At 42.7% G+C, this 24508-nt stretch overlaps 1 protein-coding gene across 1 annotated transcript in view; it reads left to right on the top strand.

Annotated features, from left to right (window-relative positions):
* P3H2 (prolyl 3-hydroxylase 2) overlaps window positions 1-23467 on the top strand; it is a 159432-nt gene extending 135965 nt beyond the window's left edge. Inside the window, exons 9-15 of the mRNA XM_027586902.2 lie at window positions 2677-2804; window positions 3379-3474; window positions 4002-4152; window positions 5006-5123; window positions 6048-6123; window positions 17674-17814; window positions 21743-23467. Coding sequence (XP_027442703.1) covers window positions 2677-2804; window positions 3379-3474; window positions 4002-4152; window positions 5006-5123; window positions 6048-6123; window positions 17674-17814; window positions 21743-21835 — 803 coding nt within the window. The 3' untranslated portion in view covers window positions 21836-23467. The remainder of the gene's footprint in view (window positions 1-2676; window positions 2805-3378; window positions 3475-4001; window positions 4153-5005; window positions 5124-6047; window positions 6124-17673; window positions 17815-21742) is intronic.
* The last annotated feature ends 1041 nt before the right edge of the window (window positions 23468-24508 follow it).

Raw genomic sequence — 24508 nt, 5'->3', positions numbered from 1 at the left:
CCAAGGCTTGACTGTGGAACTATCTTCTTCCAAGCTCATATGATAGAATTTGGTTCATAAAGTCTTAGTGGACAGTGGTCCTCAGTTCCTAGTTGATCGTTGCCTGGAGGAGGCCTCATTCTTTGCTGCATGAGTCTGTCTAATGCAGCAACATATTGCAATGCAAGCTGAGAAGGCAATAGACTGAGTCTGCTAGCAAGATGGAGGTGGCAATCTCATGTAATACAATCACAGAAGTCATATCCCATCACCTTTGCCATATTCTATTGTTGGAAGCAAGTTCCAGGCCCCATTCACGCTTGAGGAAAGCAAATTACGCAAGCCCATGAATCCCAGGAGGCAGTGATCATTAGGGGGCCATCTTAGAGTCTCTCTGTCATAGGAAAGAAGGAAGGAAGAAAGGAAGGAAGGAAAGAAGGAAGGAAGGAAGGAAGGAAGGAAGGAAGGAAGGAAGGAAGGAAGGAAGGAAGGAAGGAAGGAAGGAAGGAAGGAAAGAAGGAAGGAAGGAGGAAGGGAGGTTGGTTTTATGCTCGATTAAGGGTGAGAACTGCTTCATACTGTCTCAATACTCAGGATATTCTTAATGCCTATTTACATATTAAAAGTTCTAAGAAGTCCTCTTAAATTTTGTGTAACCTAGTACTTCCCAAACACATTTGATCAAGAAACTCTTTTTTCATCAAAAACTTTCTGCGGAATAAAGGCTGAGAAACATTGAATTGTGTGTGTGTGTGTGTATTTTTTTTCTATTCATCCAAAAGATTGGTACTGAAACTATACCATGGGGTTATAGTCCTGGAATCCAAGAAATTCTGTATTTATAGATTTTGATGACAATCTAAAAAAAAAATTAATAGGCGCAACTAGTGGGTCATGTAAATAACCACCTGATAGTCAAGTCCCGCCATGAGATTTCATACCATGTTGGGTGAGGCTACTATCCCGTTGGTACCAGTTAGTGATACTTCGGGGGCTGAAGACTAACAAGAAATGAAGTCAAACAAACTTATAAATAATGTATCAGGAGCAGATAAAGGCCCAAATTTATCATGGTACACTATGACTTCATAGTAATTTCAGTAGAGAAAAGTTGCAGTGCAATGAGTCATTACACACCAAAAATACTATAAAGAATGCTGGCTCAAAAGAATCTGGGCTAGATCAGTGAGTAGAACATTCATGTGGAATGTAGCTTTTTGTTTCTGCAAAATAACATTAACCATTTCATTAATATTAACTTGAATTTAGTTTTATGGTCTTGCTTTTATTTAATCTTGTAAATTGCTTTGGGTATTATAGTTATATGAAACTCTAAAGATAAATAAATACAATGATCATAGTTTTATAATTGCAAGTATGGAAATAAAATTGTGATAAAGTAATGTGTCGGCACTGCCTCTCCTTAGGGAACTTTTCCTTTAACAGATAACCATCTATTATTAAAGATTGGGAAACACTGTATTTTTATCTTAATAGTCCACTAATTGTGGGCTGTAGTGAATCTTTCATCCTAACTAGACTATTAATAAACTTGATGCTGTTCTTTAGTTTCACTAATTCATTTTAAAGAACTAGAGGGGACATCGATTTCAGTTGGTTTCTTCCTTCTTCACTGATGTGTTTTAGGGTAGTGTGTTGGGGACCATTGCTTGACTAGGGGAAGAAGGGAGCAGCTAAGCCCTCCCCCTGCCTCCCTCCAGGGCGAACTGTTGTTATTAATAGGCACACGTCAGGTCCCTTAGGAGTCTTATAAAGAGCAGAAAAGCTTTCTTCCTCTCTTCAGTTTTTTAGTTCAAGCTGGTTGCACTGTGTTACAGCTGGAGATTTCCTCGCCAACAGAGGCTTTGTCCTTCAGTCCTATCCTCTGTGAGGAAAGAGCCTGGTCAGGTCTAGATTTTGTAATTAACCACCTAAAGCATGACCCCAAAGCATTACCTTCTGAAAAGCCTACACGGGCTAATTTCATAAAGTTGTGGGCTCCATCCAGGGAGAGAGCAGGTGCCTATAGGAAACCTTCCCGTGCAAAGAAAGCGATATAAAGATTTGCCCAGAGACCATAGAAAAATAAATATTCCATAAATAAGACTTTCTAGAGTCAGTTAGTTGGTTGGAAGAAGACTAGGAAGGAGGTGGCTGGCTTGGGTGTGATTGTCCCGATGGTGCATTTACCCGCGGAGTTTTCTAGTGAAGATATTTCTCTCCATACCAGTGAGAATGTGGTGTGTATGTCACATGTGGGGGCACAAACACGTGATCCAGTAATGTGATGTTGTAGCAGAGTTAGGAACCAAAGGTTGTGGAGAAGGTTGTGTGCAGTTGCCGAGAGAATTCTGGAAGGTCTTCTCCAGGCAGCATCCTGTGAGAGTCCCAGTCTGCTTTGCAGGATCATCCCTGGAATCAAATGAAAAGATAGTGTATCAAACCCACAATACTACACAAATGTGATACCTTATTGTGATGTTATGGAGAAACAGCTTCAGGTATCTGGTCTTCAGACATCTGTCTTTTCCCTGAATCCATATTGTACTTAGCAAGCTTCCAATGTGTCTTTGCATTCTTAAGTATTCATGAGCAAACTGATTCTCATGAATTTCTCATTAAAAACCAGTAGGTGTTCTGTGCTTCCCTCCTTGGGAACAGAGGTAACAGAGAAGGTGATGTGTTCTGTCTCTTCAGGTGGCCCTCTGCTCTATGAGAACATCACATTTGTCTATAACTCGGAGCAACTGAATGGGACTCAGCGGGTTCTCCTGGATAACGTCTTGTCAGAAGAACAGTGCCGGGAGCTCCACAGCGTGGCCAGTGTGAGGACCCAAGAGGTGGCGTGGGGGAGGACGGAGCCTGAGGGGGCCAGGCTGGTGGGAGCCCTGGAGCTCTCTGGTCCTAGTCTCACTTGGAGTCAGGAAGCCAGGCCTGAAATGTCACTTTCTTTAGGACAAGGACCTCAGTGTGGGGGCATTTTCCTAGCCTGGTTTGGGCTGATTTGAATTTTGTCTAGATCTGGACACAGCTCATGGATCTGGAATAGTTAGTGGCTTAATACGTAGGACGATGGCCATTCAGCATGAGCCCTGCCCACCATATGAGGTCACTGGGAAATCTCTTTATTTTAATTGATAATTAACTAATATTTTAATCATTTATAGCCTACCTATTTCTATAAAAACTGGTATTTCATGATGAACATGTAGAATGAAGTTTAAATGAAGATATCTCTTTTGATTGGAAGGATTAATGATACCAGGATCCTGATACAAAACAGGGATGATTCTGAGTATTGACTGTGGTCCTTAGCTTCCTGTCAGTCAAGGCAAAAAGGGAAAGCTGATGAAGTCATCGCTATCATTAATAAAGCATCTTTTTATATTTTGCTGCCAGGGAATCATGCTTGTTGGTGATGGATACAGAGGAAAAACTTCACCCCATACACCCAATGAGAAGTTTGAAGGTGCAACCGTCCTGAAAGCACTCAAGGTAAAGTCGTAGCTTCTTTTGGGTTTGGGTTCCTAAGCGTCATCAGATGCCGTCTGTGCATTGCAGGTACAGGAAAGAGGAGAGTCCAGACTGTAGACCTGTCAGGAGAGATGAAGGGAGCAAGTATGAAATGACATCTCCATTGTTTTAAATCATTCCTCGATTCCTTCACTGAGTCATCAACTGATCAAACTTTTTATCTCCTAAATTCATATCTGACAAATAATACATAGTCCCCCCTATCCTCAAGGAGCTCCTGGTGCAATGGCGAAAACATACTGAACCACATGATGATTCTGCACCACACCAAGGGTTGTTGGGGAGGTAGCTTTCAGTGTTCTCATTGTGATTAGGAAGGATGAATTTCAATGGCCTATTTTACTAACCAAAATCCTCGAGCATGTGGTCGTATTTCCACTGGTCAATGCAGACTTGACCATCCTTATATTGCCTTAATGAAACCTAGTGTCTTTTTCTCAAGCCTTCCGATCAACCCAGTGCAATCTCATGTTCTTCTTTGTCTTCAGTTTGGTTACGAAGGCCGAGTCCCACTGAAGAGTGCCCGTCTGTTTTATGACATCAGCGAGAAGGCTCGAAAGATTGTAGAATCCTATTTCATGCTGAACTCAACCCTGTATTTTTCCTATACACACATGGTCTGCCGAACTGCTCTGTCTGGTAAGATTCCAGAGTCTGAACTTGTTCCCTCCTACCCAGGGTGAAATGAGAAAGAAAACAATGTAAAACAAAGTTCTGTTACATTTTAGACTCATGGTTTAGCAAAGTTCTAAATTCCTAAAACAGAAAAAGCTTGCTCACTGTTACCTCCCCCTTCCCTCTTCTCTTTTTGGCCCCCTCAAATTCCAGAAGGCCATTGCTCTGCCTGTCTTTCTTTCAAAACTATTTCCCCTACTTGCTTAAAGTCACACAGAGAAGGACTTTCCTGCTTTAGGTTTTACTTTCCAGGGAACCAGGAACCTGAAGATTACAGTCCCCCGTCACGCCCCCAAAGCATTAAGTGGTCGCTTAGAAGATGAAGGGATTGTTGAAAGAAATGTTCTTAAAAAGGCAGAGACTGCCTCACTCCTGCCTGTCATGATTTCTCCCCTAGATCTTCTCTTGCACACTCTGTTGAGTAGGAGGGGAGGAAGGATGTCATGGGACGAGACTTTGACACATGAACTTTCACCTGAATCAGCCTTTTCTTTTTACATTTTCTTTCCACCCCTCTCATTTGCCTGCCCCACATGAGGTCCAGCCCATGGAATGCATGGAATTTCTACTATGTATCTTCATATCAAGAAACTGTTACAGCCAACCAGGCAGGCGTGGTTTGTCCATGGTTTTACATCAAGTTTGCACCAAAGCAGGACCCATCTCTTGACTGCTTAGTCGGTTTGTTCATCTCTGTGGGTCAATCTTGTGTCTCAAATTTGCAAAGGGCAGCAGCGATGAGAGAATGCAGGTTGTCAGCTTTGCTGTTGGAGGTTCCTGCTCTCCTGTCATCCTCACCGGTTCCCTTTTCCGGCAGGTCAGCAGGATAGAAGAACTGACCTCAGTCACCCCATCCATGCCGACAACTGCCTGTTGGATCCTGAGGCCAACGAATGCTGGAAGGAGCCTCCTGCTTACACGTTCCGGGACTATAGGTACAACCAGCCCTGCCTTCACAACCAAGCTTTTGTCCAACAGTTGCCAGATACCCATGGAAACTAGAAAACTGATCTGTGTGGCTTGTCCTCATATTCATCTCGATGAAGCAGAGATTCTCAAATACCCTCCTGAAGCAGCTGACACAACCAGGAAGCGACTTGATCATCTTAGATTAAAGCCAAGCACATTCTGTTGCATTTGAATCCACAAAATGCCCATTTTGTTTTCATATAAAAAGTAAAGCCTTCTTTTTTGAACATTTGGCTTTCACTGAAATGTATGCCTTGTGGGTTGTGTATCTCAGTCTGAGAACTCAAGGATATGCTGTCCCAATGCACACAGGGATCTTACAGTATCACTCACCTATGTCTGCCTTTTATAAACAAGAAACTGGAAACTCGAAGGAAAAATTAGATGGTATTTTAGTGTCCAAAGAGAAGTCACCATGTATATAATAGTGGTTAATTACTACTGCAGCATGCACCATACAAAATCATTTATTGAACAACCCTATCTACCAGGCAAGACTACACCTCTTGGAGCTCTCTAGCTACTTTGGGAGGAAATAACGTTCTTTAGAGTTACAAGTATAAGAGGGAAGAAGAGAATGATAAGTAGCATGTGCAGGTTCGAAGGGGTAGATTAAATCCAAGTTTTCTTGGGATAAAGTGAAATGTGAGATGAAATTTGAAATATGATAAAAATGTTAGCATAAGTGAAACAAATAAATACTTCAGGGGTATGATCCAAACTATATCTGATCTTACTTTTTAGGGTTAGGAGGGTCAGTAATTTCAATGTCCAGTTCAAAGGAAACTTAACCAATCAGACTGGTCAGTTTATTACATCTCTGGTATTCTCTGATGAAGCTGTTGTAAGCACATAATAGTACAAATGGTTTTCTCTTTTTTTTCTTATAGTGCTCTCCTGTATATGAATGATGACTTTGAAGGAGGAGAGTTCATTTTCACTGAGATGGATGCCAAGACTGTGACCGTAAGTAAACCTATACAGGCAAGTTTTTGTAGCATTTCTTCATCTCAAGCTTGCTGTTTTCCAAGGATTCACAGATTATTGGACTTCCAATATCTGAGCTTGAGAATTCAAGCGGTGCACAGGGGCCCAGCAAATGTATGCATCATAAAATGTTAGAGGAGGCGGAGCAAGATGGCGGAGGAGTAGGAGACCTAGATTTCGTCTGGTCTCAGGAATTCAGCTGAATAGGGATCAAACCATTCTGAACACCTACGAACTCAACAGGAGATCGAACAGGAGAGTAGCAACAACTCTCTGAACAGAGAAGCGACCACTTACTGGAAGGTAGGACGTGCGGAGAAGTGAATCCGAGGCGATATTCGGGAGGATAGACGGCGGGGGAGGGGCCTCCGCCGGCCGCTTCTGGCAAGTGCTAGAGCCGCGGAGCACAAAATCGGACCTTTTAGAAGTCGGCTCGGCGGAGGGAAGTCGCGGCAGTGGCTAAGCGGGGGGTGGAATCCTCCCGGGACAGTGTGGTCTCAGGACCCTTGGGGTCACAGAGAGACCGGGGTGCCTGAGTGCAGCAGAGCTCCCAGGTATCAGAGCAGGGAAACCGGCTGCAGAGACGGAGCAGAGTCGCGGGCTCTCAGCTCGGGGTTGCCATAAACTGTGATCTGCGGCCCAGTCGGGGCACGGCTCCCCCAGCAGGGACCCAACAAGCAGCAGATCCGGGGAGACTCCCTTTCCTTCCCGGGGAGGAGCGGTGCGGGAACGCACTGCAGGGATCTGCTGGGTTTGGAGACTCCGCGCGGGGTCGGGTGCCAGAGAGAGCAACGCTCGGTCACAGGCCGGGTGAGCACGGAGTGCGGCCGGAGACCGGGGACACGGAAGTGACTGCTTTTCTCTGGGGGCACACTGAGGAGCGGGGCCCCGAGTTCTCAGCTCCTTCAAGTGGAGATTGGGAGGCCACCATTTCTGCCCTGGGCCTCCAAAGCTGTACCGAGAGCTTGCAGGGAACAAAAGCTCCTGAGAGCAAACCGGAGCAGCTTCCTTAGCCCGGACCGACAAGGGCGGGGCAATTCCGCCTCCGGCAAAGACATTTGGGAACCACGGCAACAGGCCCCTCCCCCAGAAGATCAGCACAAACAGCCAGCAAGCCAAGACCAAGTTGATCGATCAAGGAGAATAGGAGAACTCCAGCGCTAGGGGAATACTGCACATAGATTCATGGCTTTTTTTTTTTTTTTTTTTTTTACCATGATTCATTATTTCATCAAAGTTAATTTTTGTTGACTGTTTTTTTTTATTTTTCTTTTTCCCTTTTTCAACCAACATCTTATAAATCCCTTTTAAAAAAAAAAAAAAAACATTTTTTATTTTTCATTTTTAGAGTCATATTTTATCCCTTCATAGTAGTTACCCTTATTTTTGGCATATATATATAAGTTGTTCTCTCTTTAAAATTTTGAGGTACAGTTTCTTCTAACAGATCAAAATATACCCTAAATCACTAGTGTATGGCTTTGTTCTAGTCTCCTGCCTGATCACATTCTCTCCCTTTTTCCTTTTTTTTTTTTCTTATATCTTCTTTCTTTTTTCAAACAACTTATCTTACCAAGTCCTTTTATAAAATCTTTTATAATTTTCATCTTTACAGTCATCTTCCATCCCTTCATTGTATCAACCCTTATTTTGTACATATATGTCTTTCTTCCTTTAAAATTTTAGGAGGCACTTTTTTCTAACAGACCAAAATACGCCCAAAATCTAGTGTGTGGCACTGATCTATGCACTAGCCTGATCATATTTGATCATATTCTGCCTTTTTTGTATTGTTTTGTTTTAGTTTTTATCTTTTTTTTTTCTTTTTTTTTTTTCTTTTTCTCTTTCTTTTTTCTTTCTTTCCCTTTCTTTTCCCCTGGTGTCAGGTCTTTTCTGATTTGTATACAGTATATTTGCTGGGGACGTTGTTAACCTGTTAGCATTTTGTTCTCACATTCATCTATTCTCCTCTGGACAAAATGACAAGACGAAAGAAATCACCTCAGCAAAAAGAACAAGAGGTAGTACCGTCAGCCAGGGACCTACTCAATACCGATATTAGTACGATGTCGGACCTAGAGTTCAGAATCATGATTTTAAAGATACTAGCTGGGCTTGAAAAAAGCGTGGAAGTTATTAGAGAAACCCTTTCTGGAGAAATAAAAGAACTAAAATCTAACCAAATCGAAATCAAAAAGGCTATTGATGAGGTGCAATCAAAAATGGGGGCACTAAATGCTAGGATAAATGAGGCAGAAGAGAGAATCAGCGATATAGAAGACCAAATGATGGAAAATAAAGAGGCTGAGAAAAAGAGAGAGAAACAACTACAGGATCACGAGGGCAGAATTCGAGAGATAAGTGATATGATAAGACGAAACAACATTAGAATAATTGGGATCCCAGAAGAAGAAGAGAGAGAGAGAGGGGCAGAAGGTATATTGGAGCAAATTATAGCAGAGAACTTCCCTAATGTGAGGAAGGAAACAGGCATTAAAATCCAGGAGGCACAAAGAACCCCTCTCAAAATCAATAATAATAGGTCAACACCCCGACATCTAATAGTAAAACTTACGAGTCTCAGAGACAAAGAGAAAATCCTGAAAGCAGCTCGGGAGAAGAGATATGTAACCTACAATGGTAGAAACATTAGATTGGCAACAGACCTATCCACAGAGACCTGGCAGGCCAGAAAGGACTGGCAAGATATCTTCAGAGCACTAAACGAGAAAAAAATGCAGCCAAGAATACTATATCCAGCTAGGCTGTCATTGAAAATAGAAGGAGAGATAAAAAGCTTCCAGAACAAACAAAAACTAAAGGAATTTGCAAACACGAAACCAGCCCTCCAAGAAATATTGAGAGGGGTCCTCTAAGCAAAGAAAGAACCTAAAAGCAGCAAAGAGCAGAAACGAACACAGACAACAGACAGTTAACAGTCACCTTACAGGTAATACAATGACACTAAATTCATACCTTTCAATAGTTACCCTGAATGTAAATGGGCTAAATGCCCCAATCAAAAGACACAGGCTATCAGATTGGATTAAAAAACAAGACCCATCAATATGCTGTCTGCAAGAGACTCATTTTAGACCCAAAGACACCCCCAGATTGAAAGTGAGGGGGTGGAAAACCATTTACCATGCTAATGGACACCAAAAGAAAGCTGGGGTGGCAATCCTTATATCAGACAAACTAGATTTTAAAACAAAGACTGTAATAAGAGATGAGGAAGGACACTATATCCTACTTAAAGGGTCTATCCAACAAGAAGATCTAACAATTGTAAATATCTATGCCCCGAACATGGGAGCAGCCAATTATATAAGGCAATTAATAACAAAAGCGAAGAAACACATTGACAACAATACAATAATAGTGGGGGACTTTAACACCCCCCTGACTGAAATGGACAGATCATCTAAGCAAAAGATCAACAAGGAAATAAAGACTTTAAATGACACACTGGACCAAATGGACTTCACAGACATATTCAGAACATTCCATCCCAAAGCAAAGGAATACACATTCTTCTCTAGTGCCCATGGAACATTCTCCAGAATTGATCACATCCTAGGTCACAAATCAGGTCTCAATCGGTACCAAAAGATTGGGATCATTCCCTGCATATTTTCAGACCACAATGCTTTGAAACTAGAACTCAACCACAAGAGGAAAGTCGGAAAGAACTCAAATACATGGAGGCTAAAGAGCATCCTACTAAAGAATGAATGGGTCAACCAAGAAATCAAAGAAGAATTAAAAAAATTTCTGGAAACCAATGAAAATGAAAACACAAGTGTTCAAAATCTTTGGGATACAGCAAAGGCAGTCCTGAGAGGAAAGTATATAGCAATACAAGCCTTTCTCAAGAAACAAGAGAGGTCTCAAATACACAACCTAACCCTACACCTAAAGGAGCTGGAGAAAGAACAGCAAATAAAGCCTAAACCCAGCAGGAGAAGAGAAATCATAAAGATCAGAGCAGAAATCAATGAACTAGAAACCAAAAGAACAGTAGAACAGATCAACGAAACTAGGAGCTGGTTCTTTGAAAGAATTAACAAGATTGATAAACCCCTAGCCAGACTGATCAAAAAGAAAAGAGAAATGACCCAAATCAACAAAATCATGAATGAAAGAGGAGAGATCACAACCAACACCAAAGAAATACAAACAATTCTAAGAAAATATTATGAGCAACTCTATGCCAACAAATTAGATAACCTGGAAGAAATGGGTGCATTCCTAGAGATGTATCAACTACCAAAATTGAACCAGGAAGAAATAGAAAACCTGAACAGACCTATAACCACTAATGAAATTGAAGCAGTCATCAAAAATCTCCCAAGAAACAAAAGCCCAGGGCCAGATGGCTTCCCAGGGGAATTCTATCAGACATTTAAAGAAGAATTAATACCTATTCTCCTGAAACTGTTCCAAAAAATAGAAATGGAAGGGAAACTTCCAAACTCATTTTATGAGGCCAGCATTACCTTGATCCCAAAACCAGACAAAGACCCCATCAAAAAAGAGAATTACAGACCAATATCCTTGATGAACATGGATGCAAAAATTCTCACCAAAATACTAGCCAATAGGATCCAACAGTACATTAAAAGGATTATTCACCAGGACCAAGTGGGATTTATTCCTGGGCTGCAAGGCTGGTTCAACATCCGCAAATCAATCAATGTGATACAATACATTAACAAAAGAAAGAGCAAGAATCATATGATCCTCGCAATAGATGCAGAAAAAGCATTTGACAAAATACAACATCCTTTCTTGATCAAAACTCTTCAGAGTATAGGGATAGAGAGTACATACCTCAATATCATAAAAGCCATCTATGAAAAACCTACAGCGAATATCATTCTCAATGGGGAAAGGCTGAGAGCTTTTCCCCTAAGGTCAGGAACGCGGCAGGGATGTCCACTATCACCACTGCTATTCAACATAGTATTAGAAGTCCTAGCCACAGCAATCAGACAACAAAAAGAAATCAAAGGCATCCAAATCGGCAGAGAGGAAGTCAAACTCTCACTCTTTGCAGATGATATGATACTGTATGTGGAAAACCCAAAAGACTCCACCCCAAAACTGCTAGAACTCATACAGGAATTCAGTAAAGTAGCAGGATATAAAATCAATGCACAGAAATCAGTGGCATTCCTATACACCAACAACAAGACAGAAGAGAGACAAATCAAGGAGTCGATCCCATTTACAATTGCACCCAAAACCATTAGATACCTAGGAATAAATCTAACCAAAGAGGCAAAGGATCTGTACTCAGAAAACTATAAAATACTCATGAAAGAAATTGAAGAAGACACAAAGAAATGGAAAAACGTTCCATGCTCATGGATTGGGAGAATCAACATTGTGAAGATGTCAATGCTACCTAGAGCAATCTACACATTCAATGCAATCCCCATCAAAATACCATCCACTTTTTTCAAAGAAATGGAACAAATAATCCTAAAATTTGTATGGAACCAGAAGAGACCCAGAATAGCCAAAGGAATACTGAAAAAGAAAAGCAAAGCTGGCGGCATCACAATTCCGGACTTCCAGCTCTATTACAAAGCTGTCATCATCAAGACAGTATGGTACTGGCACAAAAACAGACACATCGATCAATGGAACAGAATCGAGAGCCCAGAAATGGACCCTCAACTCTATGGTCAACTTATCTTTGACAAAGCAGGAAAGAATGTCCAATGGCAAAAAGACAGTCTCTTCAACAAATGGTGTTGGGAAAATTGGACAGCCACATGCAGAAGAATGAAACTGGACCATTTCCTTACACCACACACAAAAATAGACTCCAAATGGTTGAAAGACCTAAACGTGAGACAGGAGTCCATCAAAATCCTAAAGGAGAACACAGGTAGCAACCTTTTCGACCTTAACCGCAGCAACTTCTTCCTAGAAACATCGCCAAAAGCACGGGAAGCCAGGGCAAAAATGAACTATTGGGATTTCATCAAGATAAAAAGCTTTTGCACAGCAAAAGAAACAGTCCACAAAACCAAAAGACAACCAACAGAATGGGAGAAAATATTTGCAAATGACATATCAGATAAAGGGCTAGTATCCAAAATCTATAAAGAACTTATCAAACTCAACACCCAAAGAACAAATAATCCAATCAAGAAATGGGCAGAAGACATGAACAGACATTTCTCCAAAGAAGACATCCAAATGGCCAACAGGCACATGAAAAAGTGCTCAACATCGCTCGGCATCAGGGAAATCCAAATCAAAACCTCAATGAGATACCACCTCACACCCGTTAGAATGGCTAAAATTAACAAGTCAGGGAACGACAGATGTTGGCGGGGATGTGGAGAAAGGGGAACCCTCCTACACTGTTGGTGGGAATGCAAGCTGGTGCAACCCCTCTGGAAAACAGTATGGAGGTTCCTCAAACAGTTGAAATTAGAGCTACCGTTCGATCCAGCAATTGCACTACTGGGTATTTACCACAAAGACACAAATGTAGGGACCCGAAGGGGTACGTGTACCCCAATGTTTATAGCGGCAATGTCCACCATAGCCAAACTGTGGAAAGAGCCAAGATGCCCATCGACAGATGAATGGATAAAGAAGATGTGGTATATATACACAATGGAATATTATGCAGCCATCAAAAGGAATGAGATCTTGCCATTTGCAACGAAGTGGATGGAACTGGAGGGTGTTATGCTGAGTGAAATAAGTCAATCAGAGAAAGACATGTATCACATGACCTCACTGATATGAGGAATTCTTAATCTCAGGAAAGAAACTGAGTGTTACTGGAGTGGTTGGGGGTGGGAGGGATGGGGTGGCTGGGGTGATAGACATTGGGGAGGGTATGTGCTACGGTGAGCGCTGTGAATTGTGCAAGACTGTTGAATCACAGTTCTGTACTTCTGAAACAAATAACGCAACATATTTTAAGAAAAAAGAAAAAGAAGAAGATAACAGGAGAGGAAGAAAAGGGGAGTATGTCAGAGGGGGAGACGAACCATGAGAGATGATGGACTCTGAAAAACAAACTGAGGGTTCTAGAGGGGAGGGGGGTAGGGGGATGGGTTAGCCTGGTGATGGGTATTGAGGAGGGCACGTTCTGCATGGAGCACTGGGTGTTATGAACAAACAATGAATCATGGAACACTGCACCAAAAACTAATGATGTAATATATGGTGATTAACATAACAATAAAAAATAAATAAATAAAAAAAAAGAAAAAAAAAATAAAAAATAAAATGTTAGAGATGGACTCATCAATAAAATCTTCCAGTCTATTTTACAGATGGGTAGTTTAAAGAATAGATATATGAAGCATTTGCTCATGATTACATAGCTAGTTAGTGTTAGACCTGCAACCAGAACTTAGGTCTTCTGATTCTTTGTCAGGTAGTCTGATGGAAACATAAAAGCACCTCTTTCTAAGTCATCCATGCCTAGGACTAGAGAAATGGATTCTATAGGATAGTTTTCGAGCAACCTGGTGTTCTCCATGCTTATACTGAGTATTGGGCGCTAGACCCCTAGTTATCAAAATTACTATATATGTGTGTATGGATATATATGCTTATGGCTGTAAGTAAACCTGTACATGAAAACTGATATATACACATTACACACACACACACACACACACACACACACACACACACACTATAGATGAGATTCTAAACACACCTTTGTAGGTAAATTTCAGCAGTTAATTTCAACTACCGTCTTCCTAGGTAAACCAGTGCCTTTGGAAAACCAGTCTACTGGGTTATAGACCATATAGCCAGCATCCTTTGGACTTTAAGCCAAAGAGCATATGCCATGGTAGAAAAATCTATTTTCCAATTGAGGATATAACTGAATTGTAAATAGATTATGAGATGTATCTTTCCTCCATATCTAAATAGTTGAGGCATGTATCTGACAAACTTCAAGGATTTTGTCTTATACATACTATTTTCACTACTTTTTCTGAGTGTTATGTTTTCCCTCTCCTATTTTGTAGGAGACACCCATATGTCATTTATGACATATGGTCATGGTGGGGTATAAGCAGATGATATAAAAAATTCTGTACTACTGGATTTAAAGGGAACCCTATGGAGATTCTGGTTAAAATTGTCCAGAAACATTGGAATAATTAAGGAAAAATATTTCATACCATTTTATGCAATAATGTGTATCTAAAAGGTTATGATGCCTCACGCTTTGTTGTAAAAGCTTAAGCATCAACAGATTCATTATCTGGAAAACTAAATCAAGACTGATGATCTGGGTTGCTTCTAATCCCGACACAAAATTATCATTTTTTTTAAAGTCTCTGTGCAGAAAGCTCTGAGCTCTGCTAACACTAGAACAGATTTTAAAATGCTTGCAGCTCACACAGTTGGAAAGAAAATCAGACAGGTGGTTGAAAAGATTTCTTTGCTTCTACTCCATCTAGTGGCCATATTTGGAAAGGCTTAATGTTTGAAAGTAAATGATGCCTGGAATACTATGTAAGAATCAGTAATTAATTCATTGTTGAATGCAAGTTAACTGTAATTCTGCTGTTTAAAGATGTGAAAGCAGATAATACTGCTTTCATATAGCTGTACTTTTAAGAGAAGGGTGTAACTATTTTAAAACATACTGAATCTAATCCTCACCACCACCCCTAAAAAAGTAATAGAAAAATTGATTTAAACAGTGTTTTGATTGAAAAGCTCCAAGTTGATAGATTCATTTTCCCAAGTTAGCTCTACTTCATATTAATACATAAGTGGAGTTTTTAGAGGATTTTGTAAAAATTAAAATTCTTAGGTAATCAGTCCCAATAACAAAGAGAAATGGATAGTTTTATTTTTCAGCTTTCCTTTCTTTGACATAAGGGACAAATGAAGCAGAGAAATGGCCCAACTTGGGGCTACACAAGGAAAAAAGTCCTCTAAGTTCTTTACTTTGGAAAAATCTGGGAATTACACAATTAACTGAATGGTGGCTAAAGATTTACATTCATTCAAGACGAGTAGGGCACAAAGAATTCCCTGACTTTGAATTATCAGTTAGATGGAAAGCAAAAGGAATTTTTTATCATAATTGGAAGATACATAGATTATGTTCAACAGCAGCATATTTGTGAAACATGAGTATTTTGGGATTTGGCTTTCACTGTACAAGTTTGAGAGAGATGAAATTTAATAATTTCTATTTGTGGGGCGCCTGGGTGGCTCAGTCAAGTGTCTGCCTTCGGCTCAGGTCATGGTCCCAGGGTCCTGGGATCGAACCCCGCATCGGGCTCCCTGCTCTGCGGGGAGCCTGCTTCTCCCTCTCCCTCTCCCCCTGCTTATGTTCCTTCTCTCGCTGTCTCTCTTTCTGTCAAATAAATAAATAAAACCTTAAAAAAATAATTTCTATTTGCTTCACAAAAAATTAAATTCAATATAGAACTGTGCTCCAGAAGTATGTTTACAATCATCTAAACTTCAGGACATATTTTTCTATAGAAGTTATGTCATACATGAAGTTTGTTTATTCCTTTCTGTGGCTGATATATAACAGGCGATGCTCTCCATTTGATAAGATTGGTCATAGAGACTTTTGTGAACCTACATACCTATGATCAATTCCAAATGCTTCAGGTAGCTGATAGCTTCTTCTCCTAAACTTTCCCAAGTTCTTCATGTATAAAAATACTTTGAATTCATCCAGTTACATCGGAGATAAAGCATCAACTTGTCCCCACACCCTGTCTTTAATATTGTAAAATGTTACTGCTGACACTCGATAATCACATAGAAGCAACAGTACCTACATGTGGTTGAGTGAACCTTGACCAGCACCTGGGAATGAGCTGCCCAGAAAACTCAAAACTGGATCTTAAAGCTGCAAGTAGACCAAGGCTTTCCTACCTACTTCATATGTTTCAAGCATCATTTATTTTTTTGTTTCCATGTGGAAACTTACAACAAATTCCTTCTCCAGGAAAATGAAATCAGATCGATACCCAGGACACCCTTAAGGAGTGAATTCTCTAGATTTGCATCCGAAAAGTCACCTTGACAAAGCTGCATAAGTAAAGAACTCCCTCCAGCAAAGACAAATTACTTCTCAATTATTGTGAATAGAAGAGTAACCAGAAGCTGACTGCTTTTCTCTGCTCATCACACACACACACACACACACACACACAGGTTTCAGACTTCTTGACTCCTCCATCTCCCTCCGACCTTCCATGTGTATCTTACAGTCTAGGGGCCCCTGTGTTAGGTAGCATCCAAGGACCTCAGGAAATTTTCCAAATATTGCTCCTGAAGCCGGCAGTGGAAACACATAGCCATCCCCTTTTATGGTGAAGGAAACCAAAGGTTTTTCTAATGGGCATGTATCATGTATCATGTATCAATCCAAGTCAATGCAGAAGATAACTAGTTAAAATGAGCCCTGGGCACCTGGGTGGCTCAGTCAGTTAAGCGTCTGCCTTGGGCTCAGGTCATGATCCCAGCGTCCTGGCATCGAGTCCCACATCGGGCTCCTTGCTCAGCGGGGAGTCGACAGGCTACCTCTCCCCCTGGTTTGTGCTCTCTCACTCACTCTCTCTCTCTGTCTCTCAAAATAAATAAAATCTTAAAAAAAATAAAATGAGCCCATCTCATCAAATGGTAGAATGGTACCACTTTTTTTTTTTTTTTACTTTACTTTTCTAAGCTCTGCTATGGAATGAGTAATGTGTCTGTGTTTCTCAAGAAAGAAAAATGAACTCTACCGACACCAGACACTTCTTAAATATAGATGTCAGGCCCCTTATATTCTGTTGCTTCAGTTCCCCCGTTCGGAGAGCCCGCTTATGTGATCTCCCACCTAGCGGCGCTTCTTTTCTCTCTGCTGTCTTCTACTGAGTATTAGTGAGCAGTTCCACCTGAGCACTGCACAAGGTTGGCAGGACCGTATTAATCATTTCAGAGCCTGGAGGCCATGGACTAGGTCTCCCCAAGGAGGGGAGTGTTCTCATCACTGGAGGTATTAAAGCATTCACTGAGGACCATTGGGCAGGAATACTGTAGTGGGAATTAAAGTAGCGTATGACATTAGACTTGGCTTTTAAAAATCTCTGTGCTATGAAAGGCTCACAAGCCAAACACGTACGATTCAGGCATGGGAAAGGGTGCACCCATAGGGCCACTACCTAGATCAATAATGAAAATGTACCAGCACTCTTGCGCTCCTTGATTTGTTTTTGTCATTCTACAAATATTAAATGGGCCTCTGCCATAGGCCAGATACTGTGCTAGGGCTCAAGGCCGGGAGCCAGCCATTTTACCTGAACACTTTTATGTCTGAATCACACATTGTTCTGAACTTACCTTTGTTCAACGGGTGAGAAAATTGAACCAATCTATCTGCCCCAGCCCCAGGATTCCATTATTCTTTGATTCAAAATCTGACCTAAAAAATCCCGTAGAAGGGTAGAGAAAGGGGTCGTAGAAATGCTCATAATATGGAAAGGAGAGTCTAATTTTCACGTTCTTCCTTAGGCCTCTATCAAACCAAAGTGTGGCCGTATGATCAGCTTCTCGTCTGGGGGAGAGAACCCGCATGGAGTGAAGGCGGTAACCAAGGGCCAGAGGTGTGCCGTGGCTCTGTGGTTTACCTTGGACCCACTTTATAGAGAATTGGTGAGTCTGTGGCCCACCCAGAAGGCCAGTTAGATGTTCCAAAGACCTGCTTTGTGAACTGATTTAGCTGAAAAGTCCTTGAATTGATCCATAACCCTTCAGGGATCTTAGAGATCATAAGAATCAATCAGTCAATCAATCAAACTATTACAGAGTCCTTTCTTTCTGGTTTCCAACACTGGCTGTGTTTTCTAAGCAAGAATAGATTTTCCTGTTCAGATCCACGATGAAGCAATTAACACATCTGCTGTGTGTAGTGTGAGTTTGAGAGAACGAAGAAGGGCTAGGAAGGCAACTCTTGATCAGATGGGTTCTAATAAGGGAATGTTTGTGGAAATAGAAATTGAAGTGCTGTCTGGCAGTCTCTAGTTAGTTTTGAGCTTCTTACCAAACTGTGACATCAGGAGAGAGGAACCACTTTCTACTGGGCACCAGGAAGACTGTTTTATTTTCTCAGTAAATCATTAAAAAGAGCACTGAATCATTTATGAGACACATGTAGGAGATGGTGAGTCAACGTGAAAGTTTGTTATTACATACTATTATTAACTTAAACATTGCATAATAACATATTGTTATTATCATATTGGAAGTAGACTCTTAACCTGGATCCCATCCCCCTGGATGCCCCTGGCCAGAGCTTATGGTCTCTCTCTATGAGGCTGCAGAGGGAGGAGTTAAGACCAATGGGTATAAGCCCGTGGAAGGAAAATGTCAGCCCAACATAGGAATGACTTGCAAATTGTCACCAATGCTTGGTGGCATCGTCCGCCTCAGAAGTAGCAAGTTCATTGTCACTCCCGTCAAAGCCTCGGCAACAGCTTGGCATGGGATGCTGATGTTGAAACTGAAACTTCACGGCAGGGGCTAAACTGGGGTCTTCAGTATTCTCCAGCCCCGGAAATTGACGAGCTATGAAAATCTAGTCTTTATAATGGTATTCAAGCCAGTTTTCTCTTTGGATACCTAAATTGGATCCAATTTAGTCAGAAACTGTTTAAAATTCATTCCTCTGTCTCATGCTTTTTGCCATCGGATCTAGCTCACACAGATTTCAGGCCGCATTCCGTAAGCATTCTTTCACATACTTTGCAGATGTTTATGGAAGATCTCTGTGCCTGGGCAACTCTGCTAGGTAGGCCCTGGGGGTACAAGGGTGACAAAGCACAGTCCCTGACCGTGAGGAACTTGGAGAGGTCAACAAGGGCATAGATCTAGGACAGCAATGTGCATTTTGTAGGGGGCATCAAGGAAGACTGACTGATAGAGGCTCGCTCCCCACCAAGGAGACAGCCAGGCACCTGAATGGGCAAGAGTGTCCTCCTGATCCTGGCCGGAGGTGAGGGGGCTGCTGGTAGAGCACGCAGTTCTGAAGACTTCAAGGAGCACTGAACAGTCTCCCTCAGCTGTGATTCCTTTCTTTCCTTGTGCTTGTCCACTCTAAAACACCAGCATCCCCCCTTCCCCAACCCAGAACTGTGCTCTTGCACCAGAGAATCTAGGCAAACGAGCTGATGGGGAAGATAACAAATTCTTGGAACATCACTACACTCTTTTCTCTTTGGTGTTCAATTCAGCAAACACTGAGTCCGTTTCATTCCTCAGGATCCCAACCCTCTCTTCCAAGATATTTTCCATCAAATAAAGGAACACAGAGTAAATTCTCTTGGCTCATTCCTAATCCAAAGTGTCGGGAAACTTCTCCAGAATCCAGGCAGTAGCGGCATCTAGTGGTCACAGGTGGGAATGACCAGAACCTCTTCCGCAACTACTAGAAAATTTAGCCTATGGGATTCCCAGACTTCGCTCCGCATTGTAATAAGCTAGGGAGTTTTACAAACTGCTGACATCTGTCTCCATCCTCAAACATTCTGGCTAAATTGATAAGGAGTGTGACCTGGGTATGGAGAGCTTTAAAAGCTCCCCAGGTAATTCGAATGTGCAACAAACTTTGGGAGTCCTGAGTTAGGCACCTCTTCTCAGAGTGAATCCCTGAGCAAGCCTATGGAGGAGTCAACAGAGCTGGCAGATTTCCCTGCTTGTTCTAGATTGTTTTAAAGGTTATCAGTTCTCAAAGAGTAGTTAGCATTGTAAACTCTGAAGGATGCACACTACAGAAGCTTCAGTTCCTTGGACGTGGAGTTCCAGCTCAGGAACTTCTTCCCTTTCGGGAGAGACATGATTGCAAGGGTCTCTTGCAGCAGTCAGATCTGAGAGTTTGTATCAGTTTGGTACATCAGTTTGTTAAGCAGCAAGTTGTCGTTCCCGTGTTCATAAAGTAGTCCTCAGGCATCTTACTTTGCATGACATCAATTTAGCTTTCTTATTTAGTATATTTAGTCCCTTTGGTTGCCTTTATAGAGGCATCATTTTCAATGACAGGTCTTGAGTGGAAGGGCTTGTTTGCAAGTGATAAAACAGTTTTTCCATAACTTGCTGCACTGGGCATTGTGCTAGAGACTAGTGATAGGGGCTGCGGACTACATAAAACATACCCCTATTTTCAAGGAGCTTGAGGTCAAAATAGAGACATAAGGTGAGGGCTAAAGTATTTAAAACACCAGGTAAAATTCAGTAAGATGCGACAAACTGGTTAAGAAACACCAATTCTATTCTAACTGGGGCAAGAAAGCCATGCACCCTCCCCAGCTCCCCCCCATTCTGGGAAGTTACAGATGGGACAGACAATACGGTACCTCTAGTACGTACAGGATAGGAAGCTTCATCTAGACTACATGTCATGGACGAGAGTAGTGAGAGAGAAGGTGAAAGAACATGGAAAGTTGGAGATGCCATTTGGAGGTAGATCAACTGGGCCGGCTGATGGTTTGATGTAGGGGGAAGGGAAAGCACTGGATATATAATGGTAACATTTAGAAGGACCTTTAACCTAGACTAGGGCTAAGGATTTCTTTGAGAGTAAGGGGCCTTGAGGTAAGTCGGTAAGTTACAGTATAAGGTGAGGTGAGAAAAGAAGGCAAAGGGGAACCAAAGAAGAGAGAAGGGTCTAAATCAGGCAACTCCTTATAGGCACACTGAGGAGACTGGGCCTGGAACCTCAAACAACAGGAACCCATGCAAGGGTTGTGAGCATGAACCCGACAGTGACGTGGTCGGGACTGAAATGCAGAGGACCCCTTAGAAGCATGTGCGAGCCGGGTGTGCAGCGGGGGTATGATTTGGAAGCTGTAGCAGTTGAGCTAAGAGATGGTGAGAGCCCATACCTGTGGTTCTCTAGTGGGAGCGATTGTGCTTCCTAGGGCACGTTTGGCAAGGTCTAGGGACGTTTTTAGTTGTCAAAACTTGGAGGGAGGTGCAACCAGGTCCCTGGAGTGGGCAGAGGTCAGGGCTGTTGCTAAAAATTCTACTAGGTGCAGGACCGCCCCCAACAACAAAGAATTCTCTGGTCCAAAATGTCAGGAGTGCCACAGTCGAGAAATCTGCCCTAAACTAAGACAACAGTCATGGGCCTGTAAAGGGGTGGAAACAGGAGGTAGAACAGACAGGACTTGGTGATTTATCAGATGGGCTGGGCTTTGAGGGCAAATGGGTGAGCAGAGGCGGTCTTTGCCGAGAGAATTGGCGAGCCGGACCGGTCTAGGTGTGTGGGGGAGAAAACGCTGACTCCAGCTGGAACGCCGATTGGAGCACTGAGTCGGAGATGCCTATTGAACCACAACATAGAAAGGGTGTTCATCAGTTGAATACACAAGACTTCCAGGCAAGAGAGAAATCTTGGAAAGTTATTGCTTAGGACATAACGAAGTCAGGAGAAGCCACCACTGGAGGGACGGGGATGAGGGTCAATCCTGAACTGGATCTAGCATCCATCTCTGCACAGATCGATGCCCGGAAGTATTTGAAGCACCTGCTGCGGGGGCTGACCATGATTCCTGTAACAGAAATGTATCCATTACCTGTTTTGCAGGAGCGAATACAGGCCGATGAAGTGATCGCCATCCTGGATCAGGAACAGCAAGGGAAGCATGAACTGAATATCAACCCCAAAGATGAGCTATAAAGATGAGGGAAAGAAAAGTTCTATCAGATATTTATTTAAATTGTTAATCTTATGAGAACCCTTTTATTTTTGTACAGAGCCACGGTATAAATTAACAGGCTAATCCGAGTCGCCAGATGCCCCTTCCGTTCCTGAGGATGCTTGCTTTGCCTCCCTCAGCCTGTCCGTCTTGGTTTCTCATCAGGTCATCTCTCCCCTTCCCCTCCGTGCACAGTCACACGTGCACGCATGCGTGTTGTTTGCTACAGATCCGAAATCTCAAGCAGAGAGAATAAGTTTATTCTTGGCGAAACTACACCTCTCCTGCGTGCTCCAGTTCTAAAGTTAGCATGTGATTTGGACTCAGAAGCCTTTCTGGCCCCGTGCCCTTCAGCAACACCCTTTCCCAGTGCAGGGGGGGCCATGAGCTGGAGTTCCAGGATCCCCCAGCAGGGTCTGCACTGCCTTGCGTGTCCCTGGATCCACTCGGAAGAACGCTGCAGGAGACGGAGGGGCCCAGCCTCGCCAGGGCCTTGGTGGACTTACTGGCCCTGGGATTTTCACCTGAGGACAAATTTACACTGGAAGCTTTGATTCCTCCTCCACAGTGCTCCAGAAAGGACTGCCCGAAGACTTGTGTCTTTAAAAAATGTTGTTCAAGGGGTTGAAGTAGAAAGACTCTTCACCCCAGTGCCTTTGGAAGAAAATCTTCAATCCCACATGACTCAGAGCATCACCGACACGTTGCCTGAGTGTGGGGCCCATTGATGAGTAGGGGCATTTTGTACGAAAAATGGATTTTGGACTGATTCCCATCCTCAGCACATGTATTTTGGTCTCCCCTCATCTTGGCTGCTATCCAGTTCACAGATCGTGCTTGGGTCTGATTGTTTAATACAGGGAGCCTGATCCTAACATCTGGCATTTATTTGTTTTTCTTCTCCCAAACATTTGGTGTATCCTCAGGTAATGGTTTTTGACTTTGGGGCAGCCCAGGGACAACACTGGGCTCTGACTTGTTTGGCTGGCAGCTGCTTCAGGGCCACAAAGAAAGTGGAAACAGTGCTTTTGAAGGCATGAAAATGGTTAACAGAGGTGTTCGTCCAGAGAACATCTGGTCCTAGGCCAGAATTCTAAGGAAGCCCTGCAGAGACATTATTCGGGGTGGGGCTGGGGTTGTTCTAGTCTCGGGAAGCCTGCTAACCGGTGGGAGATTATTTGCCTCTGTGAGGGGCTCTAGTAGGGGTAGTATTTCTTAAGAAAATCAGCAGTTCTAAACATTCTCTGAAAAAATCACATTTATTGGTTGTCATTTATGATCTTGGTTGATGCTTAAGCACATTCATCCTTTGAGACTGAAAAATTGACTCACAGTGAGTTATGTGATTTCCCTCTGATTTCCACCCAACCTTCAACTGGGAGAAGGGAAGGAGCATTAGGCTGTAACCCCAGCTGGATCCAGTATGCCCTGCTGTGTGACCTGGAGCTACTGTCTCTCCCTTTCTGGGCTTCAATTTCCTTATCCAAAAATGACATAACAGGTTAAATTGCTCCCAAAAGCCCTTCTGCCTCTTGCTTTAAATACAACACAAACAATGAATCATGGAACACTACATCAAAAACTGATGATGTACTGTATGGTGACTAACATAACATAATAAAATAAAATAAAATTTAAAAATTAATAAATAAATAAATAGCGACGCAAAGCAAATCAAAGACAAAAACAAGGCCGATTTTAGAAATAGGCACCGATTCAACCAAATTTACTTCGGCAAACATTTTGAGACTTGTGAATGGGTTCCCCGTGTGTCTCTGTGATTTTTAAAACTTTAAGCCCAATTTTAGGGCTAAAACTCCCTGAGCTTTGAAAAGGTAGATCTCTGTTTGTTTGCCGTCTCACCGAGAAGTGTTTGCTGGCACGCAGATTTGCTGATAGGAGAATCTGGGCAAGATCTAATTTCTGTTTTCTGGCAACGAGGCATCAACAAAGAAAACAAGTTTGGCTCCGTGTATTCCCACTTCCTGGGTGCCGTGGGAGCTCCAGCAGAGGCAGGGACTCCGACACAGATGTGGAGATTCTGCCCCACATAAAGTGGGCGACAGCCTCCAGAGCTGTGGCGCGGGTCGGCATCTTGTGCCATGTGCTGATTGCACAGAGCAGTGATTCCTGTTTTTCAGGTTGCCCGTGTTGTTGTACCCCTGGGATAGCGTGTATCCACTAGGGCATTTACCTTTTAATCTGCTCCCCATCAAACCATACGTAATTGTATTCAGATAGGTAGGGAGTGTCTGCAGAGGACTTGAGACCAATCTGAGCCGGAGCTGCTGAAGGGAGTTATGTGAGAAGGCCCGACCAGGGGCGTGGGGGCGCTGAGGTCCTGGCCCAGGGCGGCGGCCACTAGAGGAAGGGGTGCCCTTTTCTATTTGGCCAAAGAAGGTGCTTGCTCCCCAGTCTCTGGACCTGGAGGGCTGTGTCTATACAGAAAGGGTGCATTTTTCTGATTCACTCAGCAGTGCTGTGTGTGTGCTAGAGACAGCCCTGGCTGAAAGGCCCACTTTCTAGGACCTCAAGCCCAGGCCTCTTCAGCTCAACTGCACTTGGGAAACTACCACTTGCCTGATGACCACTGGGTGAAAAGCCTGCAGTTTCACAGAGCTTTGACTTTCACCCTCTTACTGTGCTGGGTGCTT

This window comes from Zalophus californianus, chromosome 1 (assembly GCF_009762305.2).
Source record: "Zalophus californianus isolate mZalCal1 chromosome 1, mZalCal1.pri.v2, whole genome shotgun sequence".
Lineage (NCBI taxonomy): Eukaryota > Metazoa > Chordata > Mammalia > Carnivora > Otariidae > Zalophus > Zalophus californianus.
Note: the sequence above shows the minus strand (reverse complement) of the source record. Positions and strands in the feature narration are given on the sequence as shown.